This window comes from Copadichromis virginalis, linkage group LG11 (genome assembly GCF_057382275.1).
Source record: "Copadichromis virginalis isolate Kocher_CV1m ecotype Utaka linkage group LG11, C_Virginalis_male_GT1.1, whole genome shotgun sequence".
NCBI lineage: Eukaryota > Metazoa > Chordata > Actinopteri > Cichliformes > Cichlidae > Copadichromis > Copadichromis virginalis.
This window is the reverse complement of record NC_140628.1, coordinates 32,475,682-32,493,145: the sequence shown is the minus strand read 5'-3', so window position 1 is coordinate 32,493,145 and position 17,464 is coordinate 32,475,682. Positions and strand designations below refer to the sequence as shown.

Genomic DNA, 17,464 nt, shown 5'->3' with positions numbered 1-17,464 from the left:
ATTAGACTTTAAATGTTAATTTACTATAAACTGTGAAGCAAAATAATTCAATTTATTGTCCCTCAGTGCTGTTTTTTAGGAGTTTTTTTTCCAACTTGGCCCATAGACTATAGGTTTCTATCTGTAGTTTGGCCCAAGGGTTAGGGTCTTTGGCATCAGCCTAATTATGGTTTCTTGTAGATGGTGTAGAGGTGGGACCAAGTCATTGTTTTGCAAGTCTCAAGTAAGTCTCAAGTCTATATCATCAAGTCACGAGTCAAGTCTCAAGTAAAGTCAGGCAAGTCAGAGTCTTAAGTCAAGACAGACTACTTTCAAGTCAAGTCCCAAGTCCTAAACTTTGAATTTCAAGTCCTTTCAAGTCTTTTTTTAAACAATGTTGCAGTTATATGTTAAATGTAAATAATAGACCATGTGTTCTTTTTTAAATCTGTATTTATCTCAACACCTGATGAAACAAGTGAACTTACAAAATATGCACAAACTAATTCTGAAGTTGCACCTTTATAATGTACAGCTCAATTAAACGTTGCTGCAAGAATAGTCTTCCTCTAAATTACAAATTCACAGAATAAACATTCAGTGAAAAATGCAACAGCAGAACTTCCTGTTGAAAAAAAAAGTGCTGCAATTTCCTTATTTACAAAACAATGAACCATCGCAGTAAATTTAGTGCAGTGTGCTTAGCTTAGCCTCTCTCTCTCATCTAGTCTGTCACAGGTGTGAACATGTGTGTTTGTATGTGTCCATGTGTGAGTGACAGAGGAAAAAAATCAAAAACATTATATATGTATATATATATATATAAATATATATATATATGTAAATGAACGATGAACAAGAATGTGCACTTTAAGTTATTTCAGTTAACTATTCTGCACTGCATTTGCAAAAGACCAAATTGGCCAAAAGTCTGTCAGTCATTTGTGCACGATGAGGCCATAGAATGATGCCACCATAGCTGAAAACTCGCTCCACAGGAGCACTACATGCAGGTACTGCCAAAACTCTGGTGGCCACATGAAACAGAGAAGGAAGAGTCTGCATGTTCATTGCCCAGAACAAGGGGACGTTCTGTCCATCAACAATATCCAGGTAGTGACTTAGCTGTAGAGCTGGACTCTTCCCCACATCTTTCTTCTGCCTCTTACAGTAAGCAGCAAAGAGTCCTCCATCTTCACAGTCCTCTTGATGTTTCTCACCAGGAGTCACAGGTTGCTCTGACTTTGCAGGATCTGCAGCATCTTGCAGAATCAGATCTGGCAAAACAAATTAACAACAGCAAAAGAGCCTTTCTTACAATTTTAGACAAAAAAATACAGAAAAAAATATACACTGTATTCAATCTTTACCTTTAGCTTTTTGTGTCACCTCTGTCTTTATGTCACAACTGCCCAACACATGGTGTTCCACCCACAACAGAGAAAATGCTGGATCCAAAGCAGCTACTTTAAGGTACACTGGATCTGAAAAGGGGGCAGTGATCCCATCTTCTGCTCTAGCCATTCGCACACTGATAAAGAGTCCAAGAAATCTTTTGTTCAAAGATGCTTGGAGACTCCTGACCAGACCACTCAGGAAACAGACTTGAGGCTTCAGTTTCTCAAGGTGGTGATTGAGGGACAGCACGGATGGAACAACAACACTGATCGTGACTATTTTCCCACTTTGTGTCAAATCTGTTGCGTCTCCAAAAGGCTTCAAGATGTCCACCATCTCCTTCAACAGGTTCCACTCTCGTGTTGTGAATAATAACTCCTTGTGCCCAGCCATTTCAAGAACAGCGCAGAGTTTTAGATGTTCACATTGGAGAGCTGCATTTACTTGTCTCAGTGTTAAATTCCATTTTGTGATTACAGCAGCAGGGATCCCTTTCTGTTCACCTTCAAAAACATATTTGAATGTTGTGCTTGTGTGCAGTAGAGAGCTGAGCTTAGATAACTTTGAAAGTGAAGGAGATGCCACTTTGGTCTCTGACAAACCATCTCTCACCACCAGCTGAAGTGTGTGCGTGCAAACACTGCAGGCGCTGTGTCTTTGCCATAGCAGCACCTACCGTTTCCTGATCTTCCAAAGGTTAAATCGTGCCAGAGCTCTGGATCATCAAGATGATCACCGTCATCATCATGTTCCTCAGCTTGCTCAGTGGGGAAGCACACAGTGAATGCTCTCCACATATTGGCAGCATTGTCACTAATAATTTAGTCTTGTTTATCTTTGATGTTGTATTCATCACATATAGCTTCAAATTTCTCACAGATTCTTTCACCAGTGTGTAATCCTTTGCAGTGGTCAAAGGCCAGCAGTTTGGATTTCCGCTGCATCCTCTCTGTCTCTTTCTGTATCCAGTGCACAGTGATACCAAGGAAACCCCTCATCCTTCGGTCTGACTGACTAAATGTCCACAGTGACTGAAACATGATCGGTCTCACTCAACTGAGTTTTTAACATTGAACGTCTCTCAGCAGCGAGGTTCTCTGTTTTTGATGTAATTGTTCTGCAACATACCGGACTGTATTTTCTGTCAACTACTGTCAGAAAGTGCAGAAAATTCTTGTTTTACACAATAGAAAGGGGCAGGTTGCAACCAATAATCAAATCACTTAAGATCTCAAGATGCCAGCAGCAAACCAAACCTAAACCTAGTGCAGCCCACTTAAAAACCATAAATACCAGCAGCCCACCCAAATCTTAAATCTTCATTCTAATCAAAAGAAAGAAAGTGATGTATTTTCCTGAAAAGTTATCAGTTGTTAATGTTATCTAGCCATATCACACAAACTTCAATGAAAGAACATTAAATTTAGGTCAGAATAATGAGTAACATCATAAACCAAACACCTGATATTAGCAGTTTTAATTTACTTTTACATAAATAAATAAATGTATATAAATCTATAACTGTACATGCTTGTGAGTTATTTCAAACTGAATTTCTTTTTTTACTGTGGCCCATCTGCAGTACTTTGGAAGCCCACACTTTTTGGAATCACGCATCTACCTTAACTGGTTTGGACCCTCGTATGCTTTCAAAAGTGCTTTAATTCCTCTTAGCATTAATTGAATTCACATGTTAACATGTTCAGTTGCTGCTGTTTTGTCAGCTGCAAAAACAAACACTGCAATGGAAGAAAAAAATTTATAAAGCTATAATTCAAGGAATTAGATTAGATTAGATTAAATTTGTCGAGATGAACAGAATAAGTCCAGATGAACAGAATCAACTTTTGGAGAGATTAAATTAGACACTGGAGGTGACTGCTCTTTTTTTCTATAAAAAACATAGTAAATTCACATGCACCTCAATAAACAATATTTTTTTCTATGATTTTATGTTTGAAAAGAATTTCCATTATTCCCATCCTATCTCACTTTCTTGAGCCTAGTCTACACATACAGGCATGTGTATGATACAGTGAGAGGTATGATATTGTGTTTGGTTAGATGTGAGGACATTTATTGAATCAATGCTTGTGTCTGTTATTACTGTGGGTGACCTTGGTTCTTTGGTTCTGGGTTGTTACCTGCTCAATTGCAGATGGGTCACATGTTAAACCATTTATTTATAACCTCCAGGCTTTTAATAGATCAGATGTGCTTCGGTAAAACGTCAACTCGTTTTTCAGAATTAATTTTAGGAATTAAGCACATTTTAACAAGGTTACAGACGGTAACTGAAAACAAGGACCCGCAAGATTGTCTTGGCATTAAAACTATACAAAAATCATAAATCAGTCTTCACATTTTAATATTCTATTTATAAATTACATTAATATTTTTTTTATTGATATTAACATCAATATTAATATAGTAGTTTCTGAATATCCAGTAGTCTTCTGAAGTATTTACTTTTCAGCATTCAAACAGACAAAGCTTTCTTCTTGCAGATCCATTGATTCTTCTCATCACAGCTGACTGATTTAAATCCTTGGTTTTGGAGAGAGATTGCACAGTGACCATCAGAAGGAGATGACTGGTCGATCCAGGAGCTGAGGAAAGTAACAAATTTGCTCAAGGTTGATGGACACTGGTACATTGTAACTAATTTATTCCAAATTTGGCAAATATTTTAATTGTCTCTTACTTATTAGTCAGATTCCTTCCATCCAGCCACTTCCATTTCCCATCTTCAACTCTCAGGCCAATCCAGTATCCTTTGTTTTCATTATTTTGCCAACTCTTTTCACGAATAATTTTCTGAAAACAGAGGGAAAATGATCAGAGATATTTAAATACTTTGCTTAAACCGCTGACTGAGTTCAGATCTATTTAACTAAGTCTGTAATAAAGAGTCTCTCTGTGCTGTCATTACCATTTCTTCTTCATTAATTGCAACAGCCAAATCTGAAATCTTTCCTCTGCAGTCTTTTCGAGCTTCTTCCCAGGTTTTCCATTCACCTTGGTCAGCATTATTAGTTGCATAGCAGCTGGAATTTAATCCCCAGCCCTTCTGACAAGCGTTACACTTTCTGTCTGCAAAGATGGAGATCAATTAATAAACATCACTGCATATTGCTGTTAAATTTGGTATTATTGTAGGTAATGTAATTGGAACATACTGTTATTTTCTCGGGGACAGTAGGCATCAATGCTCCACTGAGCTCGACTAACATTGAGCTCATCCCATGGTGTCGTCATCTGTTGCGTTTGTTCTGTTAGGTTTTTCTTCTCTGCCTCCAGGTCCTTATTCTGAGTCTTCAGCTCCTCATTTTTCCCTTTAAGTTTCTGGTTTTCTTTTGTCAGGTTTGTCACCTCTTTATCTAAGACATTAAAGACTTGAGTCAGGTTGTTCATCTGGAGTGTGAGCTTGGTTTGGTTCCTCTTCAAGTCTTCATTGTCTGAGCTGAGTTGGTTGTTGAGTTTTGTCAGGTTATGATTGACAGCATTTAAAGTTGTTTGGTTTTCTTTCAGTTGGTTCAGCTCAGTTTCATCAATCTCATAAATTAATGTGACATCTGCAAAATTAAAATTTGTTTTTTAGAATATGGTGGATCTCAATTTATTTATTTATTCATTTATTATCATTTTACTACTGTTTAAAGTATTTCCTCTTCTGTTCTAATTAAACGTTTTTAGTTTAGTCTTTTTTAGATTTATTTAAATCTTTTAGTATGAATTAAATCCACTCAGATAATAAAAAGTATAAAATGCATTTTTATTGGGAATTCATTTTTTAAATGCAGAGTCCACAACTACATTGGTTGTGTCACCAGTTACAGCATAAAGACTTCCCCTATGACTGCTGTTGTATTTCCTTGTGTATCACCTCACCTTAAAACCAATTATGTTACTATAGAACATTTCCAATGTCAAATAACAGCTTTGTTTGGGATAATTGTATCTTTAGATACATTTTGAAACATTAAATTGAATTAAATGAAACATAAATTGTAAAATATTGTTTAGCATAATTTTCTGTGAAATTTCTTGCTAACAGATCTGCAAAATCAGAAAGAGAAAGTACCATAAGTGTGACTGATGTATGAATGTTTTCATACTTACGGTAGACACTGACTGCTATGATGCCCAATGCCAAAATTATACAAAGCATGCCCAAACAACAAGCCAACTGCTGATAGTGGCGACATCTACGGTTTGATTTCTTGTCGGGCAAGAATTCTGCAGAAGCTAAACAACAGATAGAAATATATAATTTTAGCTTTCTGAATAATTTTAAGTTTTATAAGTTTTATAAGTTTTATTCAAAGTTACAATTTGGTTTTGTTTTGTTTCCTTTTGTCTCACTGTCTCACAGCAGAAAAATACAAATCGCAAAGGTTTTGATGAGGCTATCTTGAAAATTTTCTGTAATTCATATGAGGCAATCAAACTGTTAAAAGCACTTGTTTTTAGACTTTAAAAACACAGAATAGTTAGCTTTTAATAATGCACTTCATAAGCACTTAATGCTAACTCAAAATCTCAAGTTTGTCAGACAAATAGGCTGACACTTCCTCATTCTTTAAGGAGTTGGACTTGATTATCACTTCTTACATATGTAACAACAAGAATCCTAGAATCTCAAAACTACATCTACATAAATCCAAATTGAAGGGAGGTCTGAGTTTACCAATATTCAAACATTATTATTGGGCTTCAAATGTAAAAGTGCTGACCTTCTGGCACCAGACATTCCCATCATTTAATCAGCTTAGGCATTTTGTCCAACTTAACACAACTTTTTTAATGTGCTCCTGAGCCCTCCTTATTCCAAACATCTGATTTCTACAATTGTACATTTGTTTGATGACAGTGTTGAGGCGTGGATTACGAGGATAAGAGACGCTTGGAGGGATGAACTGGGTATAGAAATATTGGAATCAATGTGGGACAAGTGCTTATCCAAAATTAATTCCTGCCCTTTTAACAGCCGACATCAATTAATACAATTTAAAGTTGTCCATCAGCTACACTACTCCAAGGTTCGACTACACAAAATGTATTCTTCAACTTCCCCCATATGTGACAGATGTAAAATATCAGATAGAATACTGGCTCATGCTTTATGGCATTGTCCCTCATTGACTAATTTCTGGTCAAGATTATTTGATTGGTACTCTAAAGCTTCCGGAATCTTCGTCTTGCAGTTTTTGGTTGCATACATTCCAGAACTATTCCTGCAACTACGCGGGTACCAGTCGATCTTGGAATGATGGTTGCGAAAAGACTTATCCTAAAGGAATGGAAGTCTGATGTTCCTCCCTCCTTCAATGTCTGGCTCAATTACATGCTATCAGTCATACAAATGGAAAATATTCGATACCTACGAACTTCTGCAGTAAATGTTTTCTCAAAATCCTGGACTCTGTTTTTTAATTACCTTGGGAAAGCCCTGGTTATATGAACATGTGTCATGGCACTGTGGTTTCTCTGTTTGTTACAAATGCATGATATTTGATTTACTCTGGATACTGGTAGTTTTTATTATTACTGTGCTATTTCTTGTCTTCTTGCCCTGCCTTAGCACCTGAGCTGTATTTATTTGTTTGTTGATGGGGTTTTCTATATTGAAAAATTAAAATAAAATATTGCAAAAGAAATGTTTTCAGTTGCATGGGTTTTCATTTGACTACTCACCATTTGTGACAGGAGTTTGTTCTGTTGCCTTATTTTGCACCTTTACTTCATCATATACTGTTTCTTCCTTTTTAACTGAAAGGTTTAAAAATGAATTAGTAATCACAAGTTATCAAATAACAGGACATTCTAATGCTTATTTCATTATTTGGACTTAACATTACAGTATCTTTAATCCATGTTTTCCCCCTGTCTTATAACTATTGCCTAAGAGGAAGAAAGGATCAACTGCCTTAAAAACCTCTAAATATGCTTCATTACATTCTTCTGAAATCTTTTTTCTTTTTTTGGTCACATTGTAATCTTTGGTGGAGGTTGCTTAAATGGGAAGTGAAAATATTAGTGTGTGGCTTCACATCCATTATACTGAAAATATTACATAAATACCCTGAGTTGATTAATCTCTTTTTCTTTCGCTTTTTCTTTCTTTTCAAATGGACCAATATGGCAAGGCCGGGATGGTCCACTTGGTAGAGTGAATCCATTGGGCATCTTTCTTGGCCTTTAGACAACAATTCTGATGGCAAAAGAACCAGGCGGGGAAAAATGAAGAAATGCTTTCATGTTTTTCATTTGACTACTCACCATTTGTGACAGGAGTTTGTTCTGTTGCCTTATTTTGCACCTTTACTTCATCATACACTGTTTCTTCCCTTTTAACTGAAAGGTTTAAAAATGAATTAGTAATCACAAGTTATCAAATAACAGGACATTCTAATGCTCATTTCATTATTTGGACTTAATATTACAGTATCTTTAATCCATGTTTTCCCCCCTGTCTTATAACTATTGCCTAAGAGGAAGAAAGGATCAACTGCCTTAAAAACCTTTAAATATGCTTCATTACATTCTTCTGAAATCTTTTTTCATTTTTTGGTCACATTGTATTCTTCGGTGCAGGTTGCTTAAACAGGAAGTGAAAATAATAGTGTGTGTCTTCACATCCATTATACTGAAAAGACTACACAAGTACTCTGAGTTTATGAATCTCTTTTTCTTTACGCTGTACATTTGAAAGGCTTAACTTACCTTCTGATCTTTGTTGTTGGTTAGGTTTAAATACAACTGATGCGTAGTTAACCTCGTCCTCTGCCATCCTTACAGTCTTTCTGTTTGGTTTTTTGTGACTCGTAGATGGAGAAGAGTATTGTATTTGAACCACAGGGCATACATGAGAGAAGTTGTTTTTTCCTGAGTTATGTTAAGTCTGTTTGTAACACCAACTTCTGCTTTTGGCTTTAAATGTAATTTGCATACATGTCTGGCTGGAAGAACCTCAAACACTTTACAGTGTGATGAAAGGATAATACTATTACTGTGAGCGGTGAATATGTTGTTAACAGATAACTAATGTGTACCTTAGACATTAAATTTTGATTTTATATAAACTGTGAAGCAAAACAATTCAATTTATCGTCCCTCTGTGCTGTTATTAGTAGGTTTATTTCCAACTTGGCCCATAGACTATATGTTTCTTCCTGTGGTTCGGCCCAAGAAATTTTTTTCTGGCATCGGCCTAATTATGATTTCTTGTAGATGGTGACAGGCTCTCACTATTTTGTAGCTGTAGAAGTTCATAGTTACCAAACCAAAGCTTGATTCAACTTTTGCTAACACACACATTTTATCTTTGATCTTCCTTGTTCCATAATAAGGTTATGGATTTCATAAGCTCATATTATTTTTGCATTATCAGGGTTAACGATTCATATACGTCACTGTGAATTTAGTCAGATTTATTTAAAGAAAAATGTGTATTAACTGTTGGTTAGGGTTTTCAAGATCACTTGTTTCAGTCTGCTTAATACTGTGAAGTCTAAACTAAAAACGTATTGACACTGAGTCCTTTAAAGGTTTAAATTCCTAATAAAGTGGGATACAGAGGAGAGGGAAGTATGGAAGGTTCCATGGCTCAGCTCAAATTCAGCTAGAAAAAAGTGCCAGTGGTGAAAGAGTTAATTTTATAAATTAGATCACTGCTTCTCTCTCTGCCCTTTCACTGCTATATCCACCCCTGCTACTCCAACCCTCTATCTCATTTCATATCTGCTTTCCTTCATCCCACTTAGTCACTCCATCCATCTTCCTCTCCTCTCCCCTCCCCTCCTCTCCCTTTCCAGCCTTGAGTCTCCACCCCCCTCCCCTTTTGTCCATGTGCCCGGCCCCTTCATTAAGCCTAGTATGAAAGGAAACCCTCTTGCAGACAGTCACATTTCAGGGGTCTCCCAGAAGCCTCACTCTCACGCTGTCTCAGGCCTGGATACAGGGATATAGGCAGTTGCCAATTTCTAATCAGCATACCTTTGAGTGAGGCTTCAGTTTTTCATATCTCTTATTTTTAACACTGACATGGAGCTCCACAGTTTACAAAGGACCACCCACACCAACCACCTGGGTGAGGAGAAGCAGCAAATGCTGAACCTAAATCGACGACTCGGGACCTACCTGAACCGAGTTAAACTCCTAGAGGAGGAAAACATGCTGCTTGCAAAGGAGATACAAGCTATGAGACACAATAATCAAGGTGCTTTGACACGCAGAAGAGGCCTGGAGGAAGAGTTGCGGCAGGCAAGACTGGAAGTAGATGCAGTCTGGAGAGATAGGGTCCTCACAGAGCTGGAAGTTGGCAAGTTGACTGAGGAACTTCAAGCGCTGGACTTGTGGAGACAGAGGGAGGCTGAAGAAAAAGTGAAGGCCAAGACAAAGCTGGAGCAAAGCAGGAAGGAGTTGGAGGAGGAACAGAGGGCACAGATTTGGCTTAGAGAGAAGGTCAACCAGCTGGAGCATGAGATGAGACTCCTGATCCAAACACATGGGGAGGATGTAGCCCACCTGGAAGCCACACTGACCCATTCTAGAGCTACATTATCTTACACATTTTCTCAAAAGGGCAACCATACACCGAATCTCCTTCAGCTGGGGCATGAATACTCTCAGAGTGCCACCAGAGCATGGCAGGAGGCAGCAGAGGCTTATCAGGACCAGCTGACTCGGTTAGAGGAGTCACTTAACCAGGCCAGGAGCCGTTTGACCCAAGTGGGTCAGGAGAAACGTGAGAGCCAGCTGAAGCTCCAAGCCCTGGAGAAGGAGATCATCTCAGCTCAGGAAATCAGACAGCATCTGGAGAAAACTGTTGCCCAGCAGACAGACAAATACAGCCAAGAGATGCAGCAGCTCCAGGTGAGTGAAACAATCCATACATGTTGGGATGCAACAGTTATTACAACAGTTGCAATAGTTGAATGTACATGATATTCAATCCAATTATTACCCTTTGAAACTGAAAATTGTTCCGCATATTCACACATTAGGCAACTTCTGACTGGTTGGAAAAGAATGCCAACAAAATCATTGGGTGTTGGTTGTGAAATATGCAATAAGTCATTGTGGTTAATGTCACAGTCTAAGATAACAAATGGACAAACCACAGTGGGATTTGAACATGTGACTCGTGACAGCTGGACAAAATAGAGTCTGTGGATATCTACTGTCACTACATTTGACTAGCCATGTCCTAAGAGATCAAATACTCAGTAAAAAGAACAAGAATACTAGATACATTTTATTTGAATATAGATTTCCCTGGAAATATTCAAGGCCTCCAGCAAAATACGCAAGAAGCTCCACTAAAGGCTTTTGGAAGCATTTATGAGTCCTCTCCCCCCCAAGGGATTTTGCTCCCTTGGCATCCACATTTTATATGCTGATGAAATGAACACATTTGGTTATGAAAGCAACTGGGGGCTACGTATTTGTAGGCTGGGGTTGATGGGATTAGTTCTGGGTCACAGTTAGGTCTGAGGGGTGAAGCACCTACACTAAATACTTTTTATGGCATTTCTTTTTCTCTCACTGAGGTCCCAGATCACTAGCAGGCAGTTATATTGCTTGTAACAGTGTGTAAATCTAAAAGCACGCTAGTGTGATAAGTAAAACAGGTTGAATAACTTAGATGCAGTAATAATAAAAGCCTGTAAACAACCCACCACATATAACAAGCAAAAGAACAAGGAGATTTATTCCTGCTTAATATAGCACAACACTGAATTCTTTTCCAATGCTTTTTTTTAACCTCTTCCTTTTCCTCTTCTGCTTCCTGTTTTGGCAGGAGCACTTGGAGTCCTTAGAGGTGGAGAAGCATGAGCTTGGTCAACAGATCAATCATATCATAATGGAGAACCGAGGCCTGACGCAGCTGAAAATGTCTCTAGGTCTCGAAGTAGCAACATACAGGTACACTGAACTGCCTGTTGCACTGTCAATTCTAAAGCACCTTTAACACTTATTTTTCTACCCGATAGTAGAAGTAGAAGCTAAAGTGTACTTTACCTTAGAATTTTTTTTACTATTTTTTTCATGAGTGTGTAATGTATCAAAAAAAATGGGTTACTTTGCACATGGAGTATCTTTCAAAGTGAAATAAAGTTTGTCTTGTGTGCTTCAGTAACAGAATATAAGATTAGTGGTTACAAAATTATCATATTTATCTCTGTCAAATTTATTGTGAGTCATTATTTCATCAGCAGTACTACCTGATTTCGCAATGCCACTATTGCATGAGGTTCACACAGTTTGCAGAAGGTCTTCTGTTTTATTTATTAATAAAGAGACTGTCTAATGCTGTGTCTGCCAGCCCCCCTTCCTTCTGTATTATCTGTGGCTGAAGATGCTTCATGCTCTTTGTGATTTAAAATGAAACATTAGACTGATCTGCATACGTTTTCTATTTAAAGAAGTCGGCCTGTGCATTGACTTAGACGTCCCGTATCCAGGTTGCTGTTATATAGCATCAGTGCTTTACAGTGCAATGTAAAAACAATATTGCTTCACCAGGTAGGGTGATCTGAAACACTGAGCTGCTTGATGTCAGACAGTTGGGGCTGCACCTTGCAGTTGATTTTGACTTGCTTAGAGGCAAGTGCAGCTTCATGTGTTTTTGATAGGTGTTCGAAGAATCTCACTAAATGGCTAAATTATCATATTTCCAAAATCAGTTTTCAGAAAGAGTCTTTGTCTGTAAATTGGTTATTAATGCACAAAACAATCAGTGTTTTTGCTTTCCTGCAAAACTCTAAGAATGAACCAAACTGACGTGGAAAAAATATGATTTAAAGATTTACTTAAATAGGTTTTGAATTGCAAACCGACTCAAACTCCACATGCATACAGCTTAGCTATTAGCTCAGTTTACCATGTAAACGATGAGTTGCATGATTAATTTAACCCACTTAGAAGCTCAGTAACAGGGTATATGTTGTCTCTTCCAGTAGTTAGAGAAACTGACAAAGGAAAAGATGCCCACGGAGGGAGCAGCCTGTCTGGAAGGTCATTTCTTTGAAGCAGCAGCCTCTGTTGCCTTGAACTGAGTAACTTATCCATTATGAAGCTCTATAGCCCACATCCCCACCCCACCCTCAAAATATTGACCCTCACCCTTTAGTGAGAAGCTACCAATTTCTCAGCTATGGGAGTCTAGAATTACAGCGTAGGGGAGCAGATGGAGACAGGACATTACTAGAGGACAAATCTGAATGTCATTTATACCATGTTCAATTGTGATTCTATGCCAAAAAGAAGAAATTATTTTGTAATAGAGCTAATTATTTAAGTATGTGTTGGAATGGAAACAACAGTGGTTCAAACATGAGAATGGAAACAGTTGTATTAGTGCTGCATGAGCTGCTTGTAAAATCTGCTGTCATCGTATGTGTGTTCATGAGAGTCCCCCCTGTTGTTGTGTATGTGAGGAGGTTTGTGGACTGCAGATGGCTCCTCAATGGCACTGCCTTTCCTTCATTACCATAACAACAGACCTCAGTCTTTTCTTTCTGCTTGAGAACAGCTAGAGTCTCCCTTCGCTCCTCTTCCCACCCACAGCTCAATGTGCAGCATCATGTTTGCATCCTCCAAATCTTATCCTGGAACCTCAGGACGTAATTGTGTCTTGTTGTCCATCTCCACAGAGCTTTGCTGGATGGTGAAAGCCTGAGGGGAGACGTGTCTGTGTTAAATCAGCCAAGAAACATTTCCATCACAGGTAATTAAAGTAAACTGTATTAACACATCCGCAGCATCATCACCACTGATTTTACCTCTGGCTTGTTTAGAACCACAGCATGTCACATTAATCCTCTTGCTTTTGTCCACTCTTCTTACTACTTTAAAACTCATCATTTTTCTCTAAGTATAGCTGAAATTATTCTAAGTAAAGGCTCCTCAGAGAGGGAGACATGTTTGATTCAGTTGTAATCGCGTTAGTCTCACTGGAGACTGGTGCTGGTGGGGGAGGGGGGGGGGGGGGCTTGACTAAAAGGGCTGAGCTGAGGTAGGCACTTTGGGTCTTGTAATGCAAGCCAGCTATGACAGTCCCCAAAGGTTATTGAGCCATATGGCTTTGCTTTCCAGTAACTTAGACAGCAGAGAAAGGAAACTGCGATCAATATCTCCCCATTAGTGTCCAAACCCGGTTGACAACACACAATACACATACTCAATACACATTTAAAAACGCATTGTAGATGCCAGTTTTCCTCAGAAAAGTACACACACTGACTAATGTTTTGTGGAGATACCTCAGCATGTAGAAAAACTGTCAGGATTAAAGGATTAGGTTAGTAACATTTAAATGACACGTGTTGAAATGATTGTTGTACATCATTATTATTACAGTAGCTAAGGTCATTGTGTATTCATGAGCTGCGCTCTTGTCTTCCACAGATGCAGTTTTCAGTTCTCAAGGGGTTAAAAAGAATTACCAGACTCAGCTGTCTGCTAGCCGCAAAACCACTTCTCTCTCATCAATTCGCAGCATAGCAGAACCAACAGTAATGTCTACCACTCTATTTTTAAGTAGAAAACCTGTAACGTCAAATGAAACACCAAAGACTTCAGAGAAATGTCCTGATGCAAGAAAGGCAGAAACATGGGAAACCCCTTATCCAAAAATAATGCAGGATGGAGCTGTTGAAAATTTCAGACCACAGGAAGTTTGTGAAAAAGTCACGTATGCTGAGCCTTTGTCGCCTCCTAATGAGCCAGAAACGAATGCTAAAGCACCATCAGGGGACGAGGAAGCAGACTGGAACGATGTTGATGTTAAATGCTCTGATGAAAGGCCAATTGTTGAGTCAGTTGTCAGTTGTCAGGTTGAATCTACCCTCAGCACTGAGCAATCCTTTAATGATGAAGTTGGCCGTCACCAGTTTACAGCACCCAGCTATACACCATATCATGCAAATTTGAAAGAAGAGCCCAGCAGTTTCCCAGATGAGTCTGATGAGGATGTAGCTTTGTTAGGGGAAGCTGAAGAGCAATATAAGCAACAGGATCCACTTGATGCATGTGTAAGGGAAGTGTGTACAGGCAAAGATACAGGGCATATTCAAGAAGAGAGTTCAGATTCTGAAACAGAGGCAGTGCTTGAACCGACACCCGAATCCAGGCCTTGCAGCCCAGAATCTCAATGCGTTTTTAACCAAGCTGTTGATAAAAATTTAGATGAAAATGTTACAAATGATGTCGATCCAACTGAAATAAAACAAGAAATAAGTTGTTCTATGATAGAGACAAACCAAATGGATGTCGAAGATAAATTATACCCTGATGGAGAAGAGATGGATACATGGGATAGTGTAATAGAGAGGAAGACTGATGTAAAGACAGACGATTGCAATACAAATGATGAAGTAAAAGGACAACATGCTGAACCAGAGGAGGACATATCAGCAAGAGAACAAGTGAATGAGCAGAAAGGAAGCATTATGCAGGATTTTGCTACAGTTGTACAGCAAGGCAACATTATGACTTCTTCCCTGATTGACAAGCAAGCAGATGACCAAGAGCATGCTGCATTAGAGCAAGAACTCGTTCCACTTCCTGATAATGAAGGAGATGATGATGATGAAGACTCTCAAAATGTTTCCATGTCTTGGAAGACTGAGGTGGAGGGTGACAGTTATGCTCAGGATAACACTCTGGCTGATACTCGTCCTCTGATCCGATACAAAAGCGATGAGACTGATGCCAACACTCAGGCGTCACACATGGATGAGAGTGAGTCCAGTGAAGGTGAGCAGGAAAAAAAGATCGGAGAGACAGGAACTGGAACGTGGAGTGAAAGCAAGGCAAAGAAATTTGGAACAATGGAAGATCTGTGTGAAGAAGTTGAGGGAGAAACAATGGATGATGAATATAATCTGAGTTACACTCATATCAAAGATGGGGATGATGATGACGGTACAACTGTAAGTGAGCGCGTTATCCAGGTGAATGATAAAGAAAGTGCAGAAGAAGGGATCAGAGATGGCCGTGAGGGACATTCAGATGAAGAAACTGAAGAACTAACAGAACACATGGTACCTGCAAATGTAGCCTATGACGAAGAGTTGGAAACGGACAAACTTGTGGAGCAGGAATTAGAAAATCTGTGCACAGACAGCTATAGTGCTCACTTTGCGCAGCAGCAAGACGGCGACCAACTGCTATACACGAATGACGAGTCTGACCGTGAGATAACAGAGGAAGAAGAGGACATGTCTTACTGTGAGACTGGAACAAAGGTGAACCATGAACTTGTATCTTCCACTACAATTATAGATCAAACTTCTGAAAACCCAAGTGTCAGTGATTTGGCGGATATGACGCATCACATAGACACTGTGGATGTAGAGGACATCCACTATGAAGATCAAGAAGTGAAAGATACCCCAGAGAAAAGAGAAGAAGAGGGTGGGCCTAATGTGTCCATGGTGACGCATGCTGATATAGCAGAAGATCAGTCTGGATTTAGCAAATTTATGAGCAGTCCTGAGATGGAAGAAATCAACAACTCAGTGGATCCAAATTCTGTGTTACTCGTGACAACAGATGAGGAAAATGTGCAGGATATGGCAGCTCAGGATGAGGTAAAAGATGCTTTCCCTCTTGAAGTTATCGGTCAGTCTCAAGAACAAGATGAGAGTGATAAAGATTGCCAGGAGCTTCCTGAAGCTGAATGGGAAGTTCTAGGAGACCCAAGAGAGGATTCTGAAGCCAGGGATGAGATTGAATATGATGATAAATGTCAAAAAGTGCCAGAAACCACAAACGAGGGTGATGTTATACACCAGGAGGAGCCCCTTGAGATTCCCAATGAAAGTACAGCTGATGAAAATGGTATTTTTAAGGCAAATGATCCAGCAAACAATGGGCTCAATGGTCTCTTTTCCTCTGGCATAAAGAGTGACTTCTGGGTGTCCTCTTTAGAGAGCGGTGCCACCGGTGAACCAGCTGATGCCTGCAATGAAGCAGCTGAGCAAACTAATGAGAATCTGGGATTTGTTGACAACCTAGTCTGGGAGATTACAAAAAACCAGAATGCCTTTAACGGCAAGTCCAGGGTGGATATTGAGTCAGCGCTCACTACTAAGAGCGAGCACGAACAAATGGATAAACAAGTAAAGCAGGTGTTGGGTAGAAATGTTAGCGAGGGGGAGTTGGTTCATTCTGAGGAGTCTGAAGCTGAAGCTGAATTGTGGTCATCTGGAGAGGAACCAGCATAAAATTGTGTGAAGTTTTAGATGTAGTGTTAGTCAAAAGTGTGTTTTCTTTAAAACCAAAGTTGTGCCTTGGTGCGCTCCTTAGTGACGCTAACCACCAATGTGCCAATTCTGTCTACAAACATACTGAGCATTTGCTGTGTTTCACGTTTTCCTCATTCCTAATTGTTTAAAGGTTTCAGTCAATTAGTGTGCATGCTGTGGAAAAAGATTGGGGGCTTTTGCATGAGGGAACGGCACGATGAAAGAACAAAGAATGTCATTTGAAAGTCAAAGCATTTATTGATTGTTTGCTAATCTGATTGTACTGACTAGTGGGAATCAATAATAGCAGAAGGGTAGAATTACTTGTCGAGCTACTATTCAAAGAAACGACAGGCAGCTAGTGTTTCTGTTAGTGAGTTATTTCATTTAACTAGACCAGAGTTGACTTGGTGCATGTTTTACACATGTAAAATGAATAACTGGTGGTAAAATGGCATAAATCAGTTTAGATAAGCAGATAGTTGTGTTTGTATTTGGCTGATCTCAAAGAATAAAGGTTTTTCCATTCATGAAAATATATAATGCACTACGGTACAGTTCCAGTTCCAAAATAAACAATAGCTTCTAGACATTCTGTCTTTTTGTCTTTTTGAACTTATTTGCTTGCACAGTGCCCCTCATCCATGTATTTAATTCCACATCACAATGACATTTTTTACTGGTGTAAATATACTCCTACTTATCACTAGTAAAGGTTAAAGCTAAACTGAAATATTTTAATGGTCAAGTTTGTTTTTGGTAAACATTATTAACATCTTATTAGCCTTTTACAAAAACATATCAGTTAGCACCTGAATTTATTAACTTTT

At 38.8% G+C, this 17,464-nt stretch overlaps 3 protein-coding genes across 4 annotated transcripts; 1 reads left to right on the top strand and 2 right to left on the bottom strand.

Moving 5' to 3' along the window:
- Positions 1-867: 867 nt before the first annotated feature.
- On the bottom strand, positions 868-1,745 carry LOC146699115 (zinc finger BED domain-containing protein 4-like). Its single transcript, XM_085472724.1, has 2 exons — positions 1,350-1,745; positions 868-1,256 (listed from the first exon to the last, which is right to left on the bottom strand). The coding sequence occupies exons 1-2, from the start codon at positions 1,711-1,713 to the stop codon at positions 868-870; spliced, it is 753 nt and encodes a 250-aa protein (XP_085328850.1). The 5' UTR covers positions 1,714-1,745.
- A 1,230-nt stretch (positions 1,746-2,975) lies between these two features.
- LOC146699114 (uncharacterized) lies at positions 2,976-8,323 on the bottom strand. Of its 2 annotated transcripts, XM_085472067.1 has the most exons (8): positions 8,104-8,323; positions 7,660-7,734; positions 7,075-7,149; positions 5,500-5,625; positions 4,557-4,952; positions 4,310-4,470; positions 4,082-4,194; positions 2,976-3,986 (listed from the first exon to the last, which is right to left on the bottom strand). In XM_085472067.1, exons 1-8 carry the CDS (start codon positions 8,168-8,170, stop codon positions 3,857-3,859), a joined length of 1,143 nt encoding a protein of 380 aa, XP_085328193.1. In that variant the 5' UTR covers positions 8,171-8,323; the 3' UTR covers positions 2,976-3,856. The 2 variants fall into 2 exon arrangements, with proteins under 2 accessions (XP_085328193.1, XP_085328194.1); XM_085472068.1 differs by lacking the exon at positions 5,500-5,625.
- Positions 8,324-9,260: 937 nt separating this feature from the next.
- On the top strand, positions 9,261-17,217 carry nes (nestin). The gene is made up of 4 exons (XM_085472066.1): positions 9,261-10,254; positions 11,183-11,307; positions 13,038-13,111; positions 13,792-17,217. Exons 1-4 carry the CDS (start codon positions 9,424-9,426, stop codon positions 16,611-16,613), a joined length of 3,852 nt encoding a protein of 1,283 aa, XP_085328192.1. The 5' UTR covers positions 9,261-9,423; the 3' UTR covers positions 16,614-17,217.
- The last annotated feature ends 247 nt before the right edge of the window (positions 17,218-17,464 follow it).